This window comes from Apostichopus japonicus, chromosome 6, assembly GCF_037975245.1.
Source record: "Apostichopus japonicus isolate 1M-3 chromosome 6, ASM3797524v1, whole genome shotgun sequence".
Lineage (NCBI taxonomy): Eukaryota > Metazoa > Echinodermata > Holothuroidea > Aspidochirotida > Stichopodidae > Apostichopus > Apostichopus japonicus.
Genome location: NC_092566.1, coordinates 8,726,224 through 8,742,873, shown reverse-complemented (window position 1 = coordinate 8,742,873; position 16,650 = coordinate 8,726,224). Strand labels below are relative to the sequence as shown.

The 16,650-nt window shown below is 36.6% G+C and overlaps 1 protein-coding gene across 1 annotated transcript; it reads left to right on the top strand.

Moving 5' to 3' along the window:
• The first annotated feature begins 147 nt into the window (after nt 1-147).
• On the top strand, nt 148-15,960 carry LOC139968877 (EF-hand calcium-binding domain-containing protein 6-like). The gene is made up of 16 exons (XM_071973479.1): nt 148-657; nt 1,151-1,251; nt 2,332-2,507; nt 3,345-3,518; nt 4,207-4,344; nt 4,835-4,983; nt 5,633-5,772; nt 6,025-6,224; nt 6,883-6,996; nt 8,745-8,921; nt 9,382-9,502; nt 9,850-9,974; nt 10,808-11,051; nt 11,963-12,135; nt 12,533-12,704; nt 13,532-15,960. Exons 1-16 carry the CDS (start codon nt 300-302, stop codon nt 13,748-13,750), a joined length of 2,781 nt encoding a protein of 926 aa, XP_071829580.1. The 5' UTR covers nt 148-299; the 3' UTR covers nt 13,751-15,960.
• Nucleotides 15,961-16,650: the final 690 nt, after the last annotated feature.

The following is a 16,650-nucleotide window of genomic DNA, read 5'->3' as shown; positions in this document are numbered from 1 at the left end:
AAATCAACTAACTCTCACATCACACTGCTTTCCCCTAAGTCCTGGGATGACACTGTCCCTTTCAGATCAATTTACATGACAATACATTACCTTACGGTTCCCATAGTTACGCACCTCCCACTGACAACGCGCCGAGTGCTATGACATTGTTGTTGTACACACACGTACGTTACTATAATCGAAGTTACTACCCAGCCTACTGCTGAAAGTTATTGTGTTATGGGAATACGAGAGGTGTAAACTGAATTTTCTTTGACTAATTTGGAAGTATATATCGAAAGACCTGTTTTAACAGAAATATGTCGCAGATTTTAACGTCGCGACCAGCGTCACAAATTGGATCTGTGTCTAGACAACCGGGTGTTCCGAATTTGCCAGAAATACAACATCCCCTGTCCCGTCTTGGAAATCCGGACAAATTAAATGTGCGTGGTTTGTCTAGCAGTCATGGAAGGCCCAACTCCAACCCGACCAAACCTGGTGAAATACCTTTTAGTACCATAACTCCGAGGATATCGCGCTCGTCTGCTGGACGAAATGGCAATTCGGGAGTTTCAAAATCTTTGCCAAGAATTCCACAACCTTTTCAGTCGATCCCCGAAGGAGTCGAAGTGATCCATAGTACCGATGGTAGCAAAGCAAAGTTACCCATTTTTGGTAAGATCAGAAAAGCACCGGTTAGGTTAGAACGTTACGATAGGCCCACGTTTAGCTTATGTCCAATAATTGATACCTTCATATGATATCCACATATAATAACATAAGGTCATGACAATAAAGAATTTCTTACATCTTGGGTTATCCTACTTTGTGCAAATGTAATTATCCTAGCCCTAGATGTTACAATTCTCTTCAGTGATGTGAAAAGAGCCCCAAACGTGCTGAATCTATGTTTGCAACTTGACTTTCTGGTGTCCTGTGCGAAATTTGTCTGAAGCTGAAAGTTTAGTGTGAAAGAATCAATTCAGGCATGTGACTATTTAGCCATCAAAGTATATAGTCTATTGCTTGTATTGTTTAAAGCCTAACCTAAATGGGGTTGGTACAGCTTAAACTTGCAAAGTATTGAAGTTTATAGTAAACCTAAAAGTGGTAATAATATGCAGGTGCTAGAAAGTGTCAGTCAGGTTAGTTTTTTTTTCATTTTCAGGTGCCAGAGCAGACATAGTTAGCAGGGCAGAGAGTTGCATCAGTATGGTGTCTCGTAGTCAGTCCAGGCCCAGTACCCAGTCTAGATTGGAGGTAGATGAGGTAAGGTCACAGTAATGTGTTTACGGCATCAAACAAAGTTTAAATGGTAGTCCAGTCATCCGAGAATATAAAAGATTCTGTTCAAACAAACAAAATCAGCAGTGGAAGTTTTTATTATCGATCAATTGTAACAAAATACCCCCCCCCTTCCCCCTTGATGCAAATAGGTTAAATTATTAGTTGGTATCATCCCATCATTGGTGTTCTATTCCTCAACACACACATTTCTCCAACAGTGTACATATTGGTCATTTTTAATTTTGGTACATGTTTATGGGCCATAAAATTTGCTGTTCAGACAACCAGAATGTACGTAAGACATGATTGACTGAGGTAAATATTTTCCCCTCAATGATATGCTATTTTATACTTATGTTTAAAGCTTAGTTCACAATGAAGTGGAAAATGAACTTTAAACTGGGTCATGAGTGTACTGTACATCATGAAACCATGTACTAAAAGTCATGCACGAATAGGTCAACTTGTGGAACCTTGAAAGATGAAACCACGAAACAGCACTTAAAAGTATCAGTATCAAACTATGTAAACAAAATTGTCAAATATTTTACTAGGCTGATAATAGGTGTATGAACATATCAAAAAGTTTACTTTATCAGTAATTTGATTATTCATTTGCAGTTTTTGCACCTGTAGGAGCTGTTTATAAGTCACTAAGTAGATTTGGTTGTGGTTTCCACCGTAATAAAAAGAAAAAAATTATACCAAAGGAGGGAAACATGTTTTCGTATCATTTTGCAAATGTTGTTTTGCATACAAATGATGATCGCCACCTCCCATGATTTATATAAAATTTGTAGAAACTGTTATTGAAATGTGTTATTGTATGGCAAACTCCTACGTATACACAGACTTTAACTATGGTCATTAACAGTACCTTTGCTTATGTTTTCAGAGGATCATACTTTTCTCTTTCATGTTCATTGCATCATTATGGCTTTTATATCATGCTCCTATTCTGAATCATAAAAATGAAATTAAACCACCTCCCCCCCCCCAAAAAAAAAAAAAAATTGGTTTTCAATTTGTTTTTAATTTTTATTTAATTTTTTTTTTATGAAGCTGGAAATGTTAATAAAGGAAAGAATAAAGAAGAATTACTTTGAGCTTCGTAAACTGTTCCTCGCAAACGATCCCGAGGGGAGAGGAAACGTAACCAGGGATGCCCTAGCCAGGATCGTCATCAGTTTTCTAGGGAAGTTTGTCAGCTTGAAGCAGTTTAACTTGTTAATGAACAGGTAAATTTGTGCTACGTACTGTCTCAGTACCCCCTTTAACTAGGATTGAGTGAGTAGCTAAGTCAACATTTCACTTAACTTCATTGCACTTTAGTAAAGGATGGAATACTTTTGCTTTTGTATACAGTAGTTGCAATAGCAGGATCACATCTGACATCTGGTTTCATTCAGCTTCAAGAATCTCTCTATGTAATGGACAGATCTACATTACAAACTTCCAATGACACAAACTTTGAAAAGCCAAACAAACCCCAACAAAATCAGAAAAGCTCAATTGAAAAGTACAGTTTTTGTAGAGCAATCAAAAATAGTGTGGATTGTTCTTGATTTTGCTCACCAAATCTGCTCATAGAAATCATATATAAGACATAAAAATGATTTTTACAATCACCAAACCAGTTATAATGACGAACAGCCTGATAAACGAGTCATGAAATAGTAATCTGGAACATTTTAAATTTCATTCTTTTCAACTTTTCATGATACTTGTAGTCTGGTAGCAGTACACAATCACATCATACAGTACAAATTTTATTCTTCAAAGTCCTCTAAATCTAGCAGATCGCCAAAGACATTGTGTAAAACTATCTGTGTTCCACTGAGGTCTTAGCAGTCAAACTGAGGCTCAGGGGTATAACCATTTCATTTACATTGAATTTACATGACTTCTTCCCAAAAAACAGAAAATGTCTGGGCTGGTATTGGTACATTTTTCCTTACCCATTAAAACAGAGCCCCTTTTTGAGCAGCAATGAATATGCATATATAGCACTAAATATAATTCTAGGGTTTTCTTCCATAATTTGTGTTTACTTTTTACATTTTTTTTCATTGCAGACTCCACTTTGGCGAGAGACAGGTGATAAGTCTGGAAGAGTTTTATGCCGCATTCCGATCACAAGAGAAGGACGGAATGCCAGAGTGGATGGACCCTGTGAATCGTGAAAATGACAAGGTTACCATGACAGCCAGTCAGGTTCACCTTCAACTGAAGGAAAAGGCAAAGGAAAGGTAAATAAGGACAATACTTATTTAGGTTTTAATGTTCTTCAAAATGGTCACAGTTTTCAAATAACTGGTTGCATTTGCTTTGTAATTTATCTCCATTCCAATTATGATTGAAAAATGAAGTACTTAACAGAAGAATTTAAGTACATGTATGTGACAATCTAAACCAAGTCGGCCTGGTATGCAGTTACTACAAAATGCTATTCAACCATTTGGAGAAGCCCTACATGCTTTACGACTTACAACACTTTACGTCAAGTGGCTATCAAATTTACAGTGTTTTGTACACTTTTGAATGTTGTTTATACCATATGGAAGATATTTCAAATGAGAAAGTACTTGGTTGTATGTTAGCTCCCTGAAAGGTGATCACAGGTCCTTAACCATAGTAGTTACTTCTGTTGTCCACAGTAGCTTACTACCACTTGTTTCTACTGTTGGACATCATATACATATAAAATTGCTTTTCTCCCTGAAAGAAAATAATTGAACTTTAACAAACTTTAACAGAACTTGGGTGTATGTTACCTCTCTGAAAGGTATTCATGGGTTCAAGAAAATGAATTAAAACAGATTCTGCAAATTAAATGAATATTTTTGAGTATTTTTAACGATAGCGATACAACATTTTAGTGATTCATAGTATTCAATGTAGATGGGTTTACTTAAAATACACTTTTTCTTCCTACAGATTTGTGGACTTGGCCGGAATGATTCCACAGATAAACCCAGGAGGAACAGGACGTATCTTAAAACCCGAATTCAGGAACACTCTCAACAAGATGCTCTTCTTTATGGATGAACATGAATTTGATAAGCTCTGGTCAAAGTAAGTATTAGACAAGATCTAGTCACTATGGGCATCACAAATATATTGAATAGTATCGATAATATGTGTTATGCGGCTGTATAAAATTAACATGTAATATTCATTGACACTGTGGAATTAACATTGACAGTTTGTGGGATTTGGGTTTATTTTTTATGTGAAACGTGCCAAAAATATTACAATTGTACTCTAATTATATTTAGCAATATCGATTCTATTGTTGAGTTGTACTTTCTTTCCTAATCGTTGGATTGCACAAAAAACTTACTGTTTACCAATTATTTTGCTTCATTTTCATTCTTTTAGAAGATCGAAATCTTGATAACATGCTTGTTTGCTTTTCTAGAAGCATTTTAATGTTAGTTCTGCTGTTGTACATGTGCAATGTTTTGTTCTCAAAATTGAGTTGTTTTAAAATATATATATTTATATTTATATATATATATATACTGTACATCTTTGCTAAACTTTGTCATTATTTCTATTGCAGATATGACCAAGACGGACATGGAGTGGTAAATGGCGAACGTTTCCTAAATAAATTGGGAATCAGCCTGAGAGAGGGCAGTGTACAACCAGGCAAGAGGTCAGCTGAGGCCATCAGGAGCCCTAACGGCAGTCCAAGAGAGAAACAGTCTCGTAAGTTTTCAAAATTTTAAAACATCTTGAGTACGACATAAAGTTCATCCCTTGAGTTCACATAGCAGCATAGTTTCACAGTATTACTACTTATGTCGAATGACAAGATACGAATGATGAGATGTCTAAACAAGGGTTTTGCATCCTTGAATGTTTACGAGGGCTTGAGTATAGTGGGTCCTTTCAAAATCAGTTTCAACATTTCCTCTGCCTACTAGTTCCTTTAAAGGCATTGAAAGACTCGCCCCCAAACCGCGTGCGGCCATCTGAAAAAGTTAACTTTCCGTTGCTTGCAAGTGACGTTTTGTTCTTGTCGCTACAAAATGCAGAAAGTACAGTAATGATATGTGTTACCTTGTTATCTTTAGCTGGACCTGAGATGTCCATCACTGTATTTTTTGTACACAGTGCTGTGGATATTGACCGCAGCTGTATGTACTGACTGTACACTAGTGTCTAATTACAGAAGGTAGCAAGCTGTGTGTGTATTTTCTGCGATCGATGGTGGGTCCTAAACAGTTCTGTTACACCTCATTCGAAACTAGGTCAGATTACCAGCATTAGACGTTTCTTTTTGCGGGAGTCTTCACACCCTTTAAGCAGCTCTTTAACACAGTAAAATGATGTTTTATTGTTTTCCCCAAACCAGCTCGAAGATCTCTGAAACAGTCAGAAATGGAGAGGACAAAGTCTCTAGATGTTGAGAGGTGGCTGAAAGATAAATTCCGTGAAGGTTGTAAAAATATGAAGAAGGAATTTGAGACTCTGGACAATGAAAGGAAAGGAATGGTAAATAATGCAACAACCTCTTGCCAAAATTTGTTGTTGAAATGATGAAAAAGGAATGGTGAACATCTTAAACCTTGAAAAGTTTGAAATCTTGATTTTCATATATGTTCTAGTGCGGTCTATAGATCTTGTCCATCACACATCTTTACCATATATAATGGCAATTATAATTGTATCCTTTAATTTTTGCTCTATTTGTTTATCTATCTGGCCAACTTTTATATTTAATGTGTTTTTCTTTCTTTCTTTTAGGTGGCAGCAGACAAATTTCTTTTCGTTCTTGATAAATTTGGGCTCAAGCTTGAAAACAAACAGTTAGAGAGCTTCTTGACACGTTGTAACATGACCATGAGACCAGGCGGAAAGGTCTCTTATCGAGAATTCCTGCAACGATTCCAGGACAGGAGTACCTCTGGCATGCCAAACAAGATCTTAGCCGACCCAAAACACCGGTAAGTTTGTAACTAATTAAATCGATAGGGCCGAGTCATGAAACCCGTTTTGTCTGCTTAAAGGGTGTGAAGGCTCGCACACAAAGAAACGTCTCATGACGGTAATCTGACCTATTTTTCGAATGAGGTGTAACAGAAGTGTAAGACACCACCATCGAACCCAGAAAATACACACACAGCTTGCTACCGTCGGTAATTAGACACTAGTGTACAGTCAATACATACAGCTGCGTTCAGTACCCACAACACAGTGTACGGATAGCAGCGATGGACAGCTCAGGTCTTGATAAAGATAACAAGGTATCACGTTTTATGACTGTCCGAATTTTGTAGCGACAAAATGGAAACTTCACTTGCAAGCAAAGGAAAGTTACCTTTTTCAGAGTGCGGTTTGGGGCGAGTCTTCAATGCCTTTAACTCTTATGTCTTTGAATGTATGAATTAATGTTATAGTTGCTGGAGTTAGGTCCCAACCCAACTCCCCCCACCCTTCTCCTCCTTCTGCACTAGATCCATATATTATCATATAGGGTGGCTTTAAGTTGCCAAATTTTAGGGTGCTGATTTTTTTTTCTTTGGGTGTGGTGATCATGAACCATGAAATCAACTTGCTCGGGCTTCAGTTCATGGTTTCTTTTTCTATTCTTTTTGCCTCTAGATATAATAACAAGGAAGGTAATCCCACAGCAGATCAAGGGTCCATATCTGGAGTTGAAGCCACCCTCGTCAATTTATTCCAGTCCGAGTACCTGTCTCTCTTGGGAGTGTTCCAGTAAGTTTTGACCATCAAAACTCCTTCTAGCTATTAAGTTTTGTTTTTGTAGTTCAACCAACCAATGTCTTTGTTAATCAAATTTTTATTGCATTGAGCATAGAATAATCATTTCCATGAGGCAATAACTATATATATACACTTTTAATTTACACTGCACGTTGGGCTGCTTCCCAATTTACAGGATTAGCTCTTGTATTTTGAATTATGTTTACACTTTGAAAGACCATTTCAGATGTAAAAACACTGTGTATTTGTCCAGGATAAAAAAATCCACGTGACTTGAACCATTCAGGACTCGAACCCACAAATGTCCCAGATGCTAGGCTTCATTGCTTCTTATACCACAGCCTATATTCACTGAATCATAGCACTGCTTATGAAAGTTATCTCAGAGTATTACTCAATAAAAAAGATTGTAATTGATCAGACTAAGACCCTCTCCAAGATTTTCTCATCAAATGAAACTGAAAGTTAGTACCATTCAGTTCTCAGCATTTCATCGACTTTTTGATATGAACATATTTACGTAATCTCAAGTGAAATAAGACTTAAGTTAACTAACGATTTTTACGTAGTAACTACCTTTGCTATGAAATCTACTGTACGGATGGCAAGCTGGAATATCCTTTGCAATGAAATGTACTGTATGTTTGGCAAGCTTGAATGTCCTTTGCAATGCAGTCTACTGTACTGATGGCAAGCTTGAATGTTCTTTGCAATGCAGTCTACTGTACTGATAGCAAGCCTGAATATCCTTTGCAATGCAATCTACTGTATTGATGGCAAACTTGAATGTTCTTTGCAATGCAGTCTACTGTACTGATGGCAAGCTTGAATATCCTTTGCAATGCAATCTACGGATGGCAAGCTTGAATGTCCTTTGTAATGCAATCTACTGTACGGATGGCAAGCTGGAATGTCCTTTGTAATGCAATCTACTGTACTGATGGCAAGCTTGAATGTCATTTGCAATGCAATCTACTGTACTGATAGCAAGCCTGAATATCCTTTGCAATGCAATCTACTGTATTGATGGCAAACTTGAATGTTCTTTGCAATGCAGTCTACTGTACTGATGGCAAGCTTGAATGTCTTTTGCAATGCAATCTACTGTACGAATGACAAGCTTCAATATCCTTTACAATGCTATCTACTGTACGGATGGCAGCTTGAATATCCTTTGTAATGCAATCTACTGTACTGATGGCAAGCTTGAATGTCCTTTGTAATGCAATCTACTGTACTGATGGCAAGCCTGAATATCCTTTGTAATGCAATCTACTGTACTGATGGCAAGCTCAAATGACCTTTGCAATGCTATCTACTGTATGGATGGCAAGCTTGAAAGTCATTTGCAATCTCCTGTACTCATGGCAAGCTTGAATGTCCTTTACAATGCAATCTACTGTGCAAATGATAAGCTTCAATATCCTTTACAATGCTATCTACTGTACGGATGGCAAGCTTGAAAGTCCTTTGCAATCTCCTGTACTCATGGCAAGCTTGAATGTCCTTTGTGATGCAATCTACTGTACTGATGGCAAGCTTGAATGTCCTTTACAATGCAATCTACTGTACGGATGACAAGCTTCAATATCCTTTACAATGCAATCTACTTTACGGATGGCAAGCTTGAATGTCCTTTCGTTGTAAACAAAGTAGGATGAAGTAGGTAAACAACCTTTTGACCATGACAAAGGCAATCACCAACTATGGTTCTTTTTTTTTTTGCTCTCAATTTACAGAAAAATCGATAAATTTGGGGAGAGAGTGATTAGCCAGGAGGAGTTTAGAGCTGCGATGGAAAGTCAATTCAACCTGAATCTATCGGATATCGAATTTGAACAGTTTATGGATAGTGTGCCGTTAGACGATGAGGGCAAAGTACAATACCAAGACTTCATGTCACAGTTTGATGCCAGGTAAGATTAAGTTTTGAAAGGATTTTGATGTCAGCAATCTAATTAACTGAAAAGGGAGCCAGGAAATAAATTCGGAGGGGGGGTGGGATGGTTGGATGGGGAAAAGGCTGTATGTGGGAGTAACATGGCATCTCTCGCTAGTGACAATCAGAAGTCGATCCCAAATTGGTCTCAAATCAGAAGCGTGTGATTACAGCCAAGAGAGCCGTAAGAGTGAAATAACAAGAAGAAATGAAGAAACATAAGACAACCAGTGACACTATATTTTCCATATTTGGGCTTCTTACTTTTGCTCCCTTATGTCTACATGTCTCAGATAAGGGGAACTTTATTCCAACAGTTAGATCTAGCTTTACCATCTGATCGTATTCATGTATATTAAGGTCAAGAATGTGTTAAAAGGATGCAGTGCACACTGTAATTTAGTGTTAAATTTAATTTCCTCCCTCATTCAATTCAGGCCAGCTCCCAGTCTGTTTGATGCTAAGTCATTGTACAACCCCTCAAGACCGGAGGAAGATTTGGTCGCAGATGAACCAATGGACTTCCAAGAGTTTAAGAAGAACAGAACAAGTGCAGAGGTATTTGAATCATTTAAAAACAAAAATTTTTTTTGTACCAAGTGGTTCTGACAAATCTCTCAAACACACCATTTATAAACTGACTTCAAAACTTGTGGATGAAAAGTGTTGCAGCTGTTAGAATAACACTGAGCCTGGCTTATGATAGGACAATAGGTTTAATTTATGTAAATTATTTCATAACACCACACATTCTTTCATTCTCATTCTCATTCTCTGAATCATTGATTTTGATCTCTGTCATAGTTCTCTGTGTTTTTATTTTGAATGATTTTAATAAGTCTTTCATTGTTTTATGAGCAGCTTAATCAAATCAACTCATCTCATTTCTTATTTTAATTGTTTAGATTCTTCAAATTATGAAGCAGATAGTCGTGAACAGAGCTGCAGAACTTGAAACCTGTTTCCATGAGATCGACGAAAACAACTCGAGCAAGCTGTCGCAAGAAACCATGTTTCAGCTCTTTAGAAGGTTCGCAAATTCCGCCTAGTGTGATCAGTTTTGTTTCACTGCTTTTTGACTGTACATGGAAACCTTAACTTTTCAATCTGTGTTGTATTTTAGCTTCAATATAAGCATTTTGTATGATAGATCTGGTCTTAGAGATGATTCTTGTTTTTACATGGCTTACATGGATATTCCTATTCAGCGACTCTATGGTCAATTGTAAAAGTCTGTTAGTGTACTTCTGTACTTTTTAATATTTTGTTAATAAATCACTAATTTAGACTGGAATAGTTGTGGTGGAGAAAAGCGATGATGGAGGCTGGTTCACACATCAAAATTCAATACATATGATAAATTGTTGTCATTGTCAAAGTTCAAGACATGAGCAATTATCAATACTTTTAACTTTAAAATATTTAGCCAATACTTTGTACAAGATGAAACTTGAATCCCAGAAGGGGGCACCACAGGATATTTCAGAATCCTACAGAATTTAAAAAAAAGGAGCTTACAAAATTGCTTCAAATTTAAAAAACACGTTTGATTAGAATCTGGACAGTGACCTCAAGATATTTCAATACTCTCTTGCTGCAAGTATCCAAACCTTTTTGACACCATTATAGCATATCTGAACTATTTTCTCAGTGTTGCATTTAAAAAATTTTTTTATAGCTTTGTTAGTTTGTAACTGTGAGACATATGATGAAGTGCAGAGTAAGGTTGTCATTTCATTTAATTTCACAACTATCAAAATATCTTTTCCTTTTGGTTCACTTTCTGGTTTTTGACTTGTCCTTGTGAAATTTGTAACAAATATTTAATATCATAAATAATTTATTTTCCATAAATAATTTCAGGTTAAACATAAGACCAGAAATTTCCCGTGGCGAGATCAGAAGAGTGTGGGGCAGCTTTATCACGACACATAACGGTTTCCTAAACTTTCAAGAATTCATCCGGTTCTTTGGATATTCGGTCCGGTCTGCAGCCTTCCCCAACGCCAAACTCTCCCCACCTAAACGAGGAGACTCAGATTTCTTGATAAGATCAAGAAAGCTCAACTGTGCTGCTGATATGTTGGAAGACAATTTGAGATCAAAGGTGAGGAAACCGTAAAAAACCATTTTCTTAAGGTTAAAACTTTTGTACAATTTGGCTAACAAATTTAAATATGTAATGTACCATCTGCACAGGGAGACCACCCTTTTATATTTATCGGATCTAGGGTAAGCAAACCTGGGTGTAAAAGGGTAAGCAAAAGTGGGTGTAAAAGGGTCAGCAAAAGTGGGTGTAATAGGATAAGCTAAAGTGGGTCAAAAGTGGGTGTTATAGGGTAAGCAGAAGTGGGTGTAATGGGGTAGGGAAAGTGGGTGTAATAGGGTAAAGAAAGTGGGTGTAATAAGGTAAGCAAAAGTGGGTGAAATAGGGTAACTGAAAAGTGGGTGTAGTAGGGTCAGCAAAAGTGGGTGTAGTAGGGTCAGCAAAAGTGGATGTTATAGGGTAAAGAAAGTGGGTGTAATAAGGTAAGCAAAAGTGAGTGTAATGGGGTCAGCAAAAGTGAGTGTAAAGGGTCAGCAAAAGTGAGTGTAATAAGGTAAGCAAAAGTTAGTGTAACAGGGTAAGCAAAAGTGGGTGTAATAAGGTAAGCAAAAGTGAGTGTAAAGGGTAAGCAAAAGTGGGTGTAATAAGGTAAGCAAAAGTGAGTGTAAAAGGGTAAGCAAAAGTGGGTATTATAGGGTAAAGAAAGTGGGTGTAATAGGGTAAGCAAAAGTGGGTGTGTTAGGGTAAGCAAAAGTGGGTGTAAAAGGGTAAGCAAAAGTGGGTGTAATAAGGTAAGCAAAAGTGGGTGTAATAGGGTAAGCAAAAGTGGGTGTTATATAGTTTAGAAAGTGGGTGTAATAGGGTCAGTAATAGTGCCCATAATAGGGTCAATCCTTTGATCATTTCTTGCTCCATGTTTTCATTAGATTCCAACTAAATGCCATTCGCTGATCTCTTTTCATTTCTCTCAGGTCGACTACAGATGGGATGATTTGAGGCGAGAATTTCTGGAGTTGGATAAGTTCGGAACAGGGTTCATCAGTCAGGAAGAGTACAGGGAAGTTCTTCAAGAGCTCTGTGTTCACTTAAACTACTACGAGCTAGAGATGCTGTGTAAGAAATTTGATACCAACAATGATGGAAGGTATGCAGTGACAAGTCAATTCTCTTAAGTTTTGAGATGCAAAGTTATGTAAAGTGTCCTTGTCTTATGTTACTTTCTAAGGTAAAATTTGTAACAAGTCAAATGGAATATACTTGAATTTCTGTAAAATGATTTTATTATCTCATTATTGTTTTACTGTAGCTTACAAGGATTTGTTTTACATTATCCTTAGCAAAACCCCTCTTTAGCATGAGGGTGGGGATGGGGGAAGGGTTCCAGTCAAAGTCAGTTTTACCATTTGTACCCAGAGAAAGTTTAAGTGCAAACAAATGTCCAACTCCCATTCAGCAAATGAAGTTATATAATACTTTATTCTACCCCAACACTTAACTGCATGCAAACACTTTCATCAATGCTATTTTATTTCCATTTTCAGGGTCTCCTACGTGGAGTTCTTGAAGCCGTTTGCAGCGAGAAAACAGACCTACAAATATGGAAACAACATGCTGGGTTTGTTGACGCACCCCCAGTCAGAGATCCCTATCGCCCCCATAGTTGATGAACCGCACAAAGGTTTGAACGGTCTCACCGCAAGACTCAGACAGAGGGTAAGCTGCTACACACATACCCACCCTCCCACCCATCCACCCCCACACTCCTCTGTACCACCTTTTTTTAATCAATTTTCTAATCTTCACACAACAAACAGTCTCAAAGCAAGACTAAGACAGAGGGTAAGCTGCTAAGATATGACTTTCTCATGGCAGTGTGCCTAGTGGTACAAACACGCCCAACCACCCATCCCCACACTCATTTTTCGTCTAATCTTTACACAAGAAACGATGATCAAACAAGAATCCCACAAAAATTCCATGATATTGGATGTCTTACAAAGACATGATTCCAGCGTTATTTTGCCAACACAGCTAGTAAGGAGGTTGCTGTTACAGTTATGAATCTTAATTTGACGACCTATATTTTCCAACAGCCCTTCCCTCTCATGCCCTCCTCTCCATGCCCCTATACCTAGCATCCCCCCCCCAACTTCCCTCCCAAAGGGGGAAAAAATGCATAACATGTCTTTCAAAATAAATGCTGCTTATAGTGTTTTATTAGGTGCTTATTTGGTAAATGGTTCAACTAAACTGCCAAACATTGTCGATTAAAGTACTTACCAAGCTAATTTGGTAAATGGTTCAACTAACTGCCAAACATTGTCGATTAAAGTAATTACCAAGCATATTTCACAACACCCGTAGAGTGGCTAAACTTTCATAGTTCTATCCTGCAACCAACAGTATGATTCAAGTGTCAGTATCATGCAAGAGTCGTAACAAGGCCTAAGCAATTTAGCAACTTTATCTTATCAAAGATCGTCAAATACGCAGCTTAGACGTCTCGTTTGAAATGTCTCGTTAAAATTTCATTTTTGCAGCTGGTCGGAGACTGGCGAAACCTACGCAGAGCTTTTAAGAAACTGGACCCAGATAACACCGGCTATCTGTCACTGCAAGAGTTCCGACAAGTCTTGGCTTTGTGCAATCTAATTCTGACGGAAGACGAAGTCTATCACGTCATGTCCGAGTTCGACGAGAAAATGGAGGACAAGATAAGTTACAAAAAGTTTCTTTCGGAGACATTCAGTCAAGGATAAATTTAGATTGTCTCTTGTAAATTCCTCCTCCTCCTCTAATATTAAGGTGAAAGAATCATTCAATAGCACAGCAGAGGTTATACGCACTTTCCAGAGTTTAGAAACATCTACGGCAAACATACAATCACTTAGTTTTTGTCTCTGCAGAGTGTGAAATAGGATCATATTTCTGGATAAAATATGACACTACAAAAATTATGGCAAGTTAGAAGAAGGAAAATGACAAGAGGCAATATTTTGTCCATACTTGGCAAGACGAAATATTTTAATGCTCTTTATTTGACATATTAATGAAGTTAGCTTTTGTAGAATGATATGTTATGATCTTCTGATCTTCTTCAAATCAAACTTTATTGGTATTTCTTGCAATTAATATTTTTTCCTTTGTAAATATATTTTGCTAATTATGCATGAATTTCGAAAACCTATTACCTTCAGTGCATTCTTACACTTTATTCATATTTTGTATTCAAAGTTTTACATTACTACAGTGACATTGTATACCAAATTTTGGAAATTATAAATTGTATCAAACATTTTTCATATTTTCAATTCTGTTTTCTTTGGTAAGATCATAGTTTTATCAAATATATATAAGAAAGCGACATTCTATATTTCATATTAAAAAATAATCAGTGATGCAGAAAAGTAGTCCTACAAAGAAATATGTATTATGACTGAAAAGTTAAACGGTACTGCTTTTTGAGAAAGAAAGTTCAGAATAAAAAAGAGACATGTGGAGTTTGAAATTTAACAGTCAATTAGATCTTAGTCGTCTGTAATCATATCATGAAAAATAAAGAACATTGATTGTCAATAAAGGAATGTTAAAATTAATTTCAGATACTTTTTAGAAAACAATATTTTCATATCGACAAATTACGTCATTACTTCTTAAATTTAAACATTGTTTGCTTGAAGTACACTGCAGTCAAATCTACAATGGTGAAGTGCCTTCTTTAAGCAAAGACAATTTAAATACATTTCGAATCATTTACTATTTGCACCCGAAAAGTTTCTCATCTTTTATGGACGTTTCTGAGGTATTCTGTTGGAAACATATTCATTACAAAAGTACTGTGAATTGCCTAGCAGGACTGTATTGTGTGTATATTTCTATCTTCTTACTGTTGTATGGAGGCGCATTCAAAGATTGTTTGATCGTGAATCCGCTTTATAAATTTATGGATTTGGATTTGTAAATGATACTGTAAAGTCTATTTTCTGTATTTTATAGGTTATAAATTGATATAAAAGTTTTATTGATTCTTAATCTTTAACTTTCTACAACCCATCCCTACTTCATATTTAAACTGTGCTGAGTTGAGAGGCTGTTTTCATTACTTTGTCATCTATACAGTTTATTTTGGTACAAAAGAATTTATTTACCGTTCCGTACATTTAATTGCGCAACATGATTGTGTGCTTTCAAAATCTAAGTTCTTTGGGTTAAAATTATTACTTAGTCTTAAGGATCGATCGTGTTCAGTTCTTCCATAGTTACTGTTTTGGTCTTGATTCTCGTTTTATTCCGTCCATTTTTTAAAATAATTCCATTTTTAAAGCTGTGCTGAACTTTTGAGGCTAATATTTGGTTGGTGAACTATAAGTTAAATACAAAAGTATATTTTTTCTACAAAGTTTTTTTTATCCTGGTCTGTCACATGTGTAAGTATTCTAAATGAGTATATTCAAGTTGTTTGAGATACTTTCAAGGGTCGTGTACGTTGAATAATTGCATGGATTATTATTGTGGGTATCAGGATTTGAATTTCAGGCTATTTAATGGTTTAATGCCAGAGGATTTTGCCGTCGCCAATACACGTCTGTGGGGATTAATTGACTTTAGCTAGTAGATTTTATATGCACTGGCAATTTTTATCGAGTGGCTAAAAATTGTGAGATTCTTGTCCTGGATATGGATGTCGTCTGGGTTTTAGACTTTTTCAAAGGATCATGTGTATGATGAATTGAAATGCACTGTAGTACAGTAATTACATGAACATGGATATATTACTATTCTATACAGACCGTCTATGTATATCAATTTGTTTGTAAATTAATGTAACTATAATGCTCTTTAATCTATAATTCTTGCAATGTTTAAATATTTGTGTGAATGAATGACTGTGTAAAGCTTGTAATCTACCTGGGTCTGCTGTAAATATTATGAGTTACTGAAAAACACTAAATGGAGGTTTAAATCCTTATTTCTGTTTATGTGCCTTTATTCATCCCCCGAGCCAACCCCCCCCCCCCCAAATAGATAGCTCAGGTACTTGCTAGTCCCTAAAGATCTCACCTGCTATCTCCTTATTTAAGCTGTTTGCTGTGAGTGCAGCTTGCCACTTCCCATCCCACAAACCAATAGTATAAATATTTAATACCCTTAAAAGTATTAATGTATAGACTAGGCAGGCTCAGGTGCTTGCTAGTCCCTAGAGAACTGACCTGCTATATCCTTATTTAAGCTGTTTGCTGTGAGTGCAGCTTGCTACTTCTCATCCCACAAATCCAATAGTACAAATATTCGATACCCTTAAAGTATTAATGTATAGACCAGGCAGGCTCAGGTGCTTGCTAGTCCCTAGAGAACTGACCTGCTATATCCTTATTAAAGCTGTTTGCTGTGAGTGCAGCTTGCTACTTCCTATCCCACAAATCCAATAGTACAAATATCAAATACCCTTAAAGTATCAATGTATTGATTAGGCAATAATATACTATCATACTCAGACTGAACCTTCCATGGCCAGATAAACATAAAAAGGTGAAAGTATCATAACTTGCAATATGACTTAACTAGATAACTCCCAAAACTTTAAAACTGATTTGCTCATTTCGTTTCCTGTGATAGACTGATCTGTTAATAAGGTATGTCGTGTGCTAAGCAATAGCTC

Coding starts and splice junctions, on each gene's coding strand:
- LOC139968877 (XM_071973479.1), top strand. CDS start 300: ATGTCGCAGATTTTAACGTCGCGACCAGCGTCACAAATTGGATCTGTG. Junction 3,519..4,206: donor AAGGAAAAGGCAAAGGAAAG/GTAAATAAGGAC, acceptor TTCTTCCTACAG/ATTTGTGGACTTGGCCGGAA. Junction 6,997..8,744: donor TCTCTCTTGGGAGTGTTCCA/GTAAGTTTTGAC, acceptor CTCAATTTACAG/AAAAATCGATAAATTTGGGG.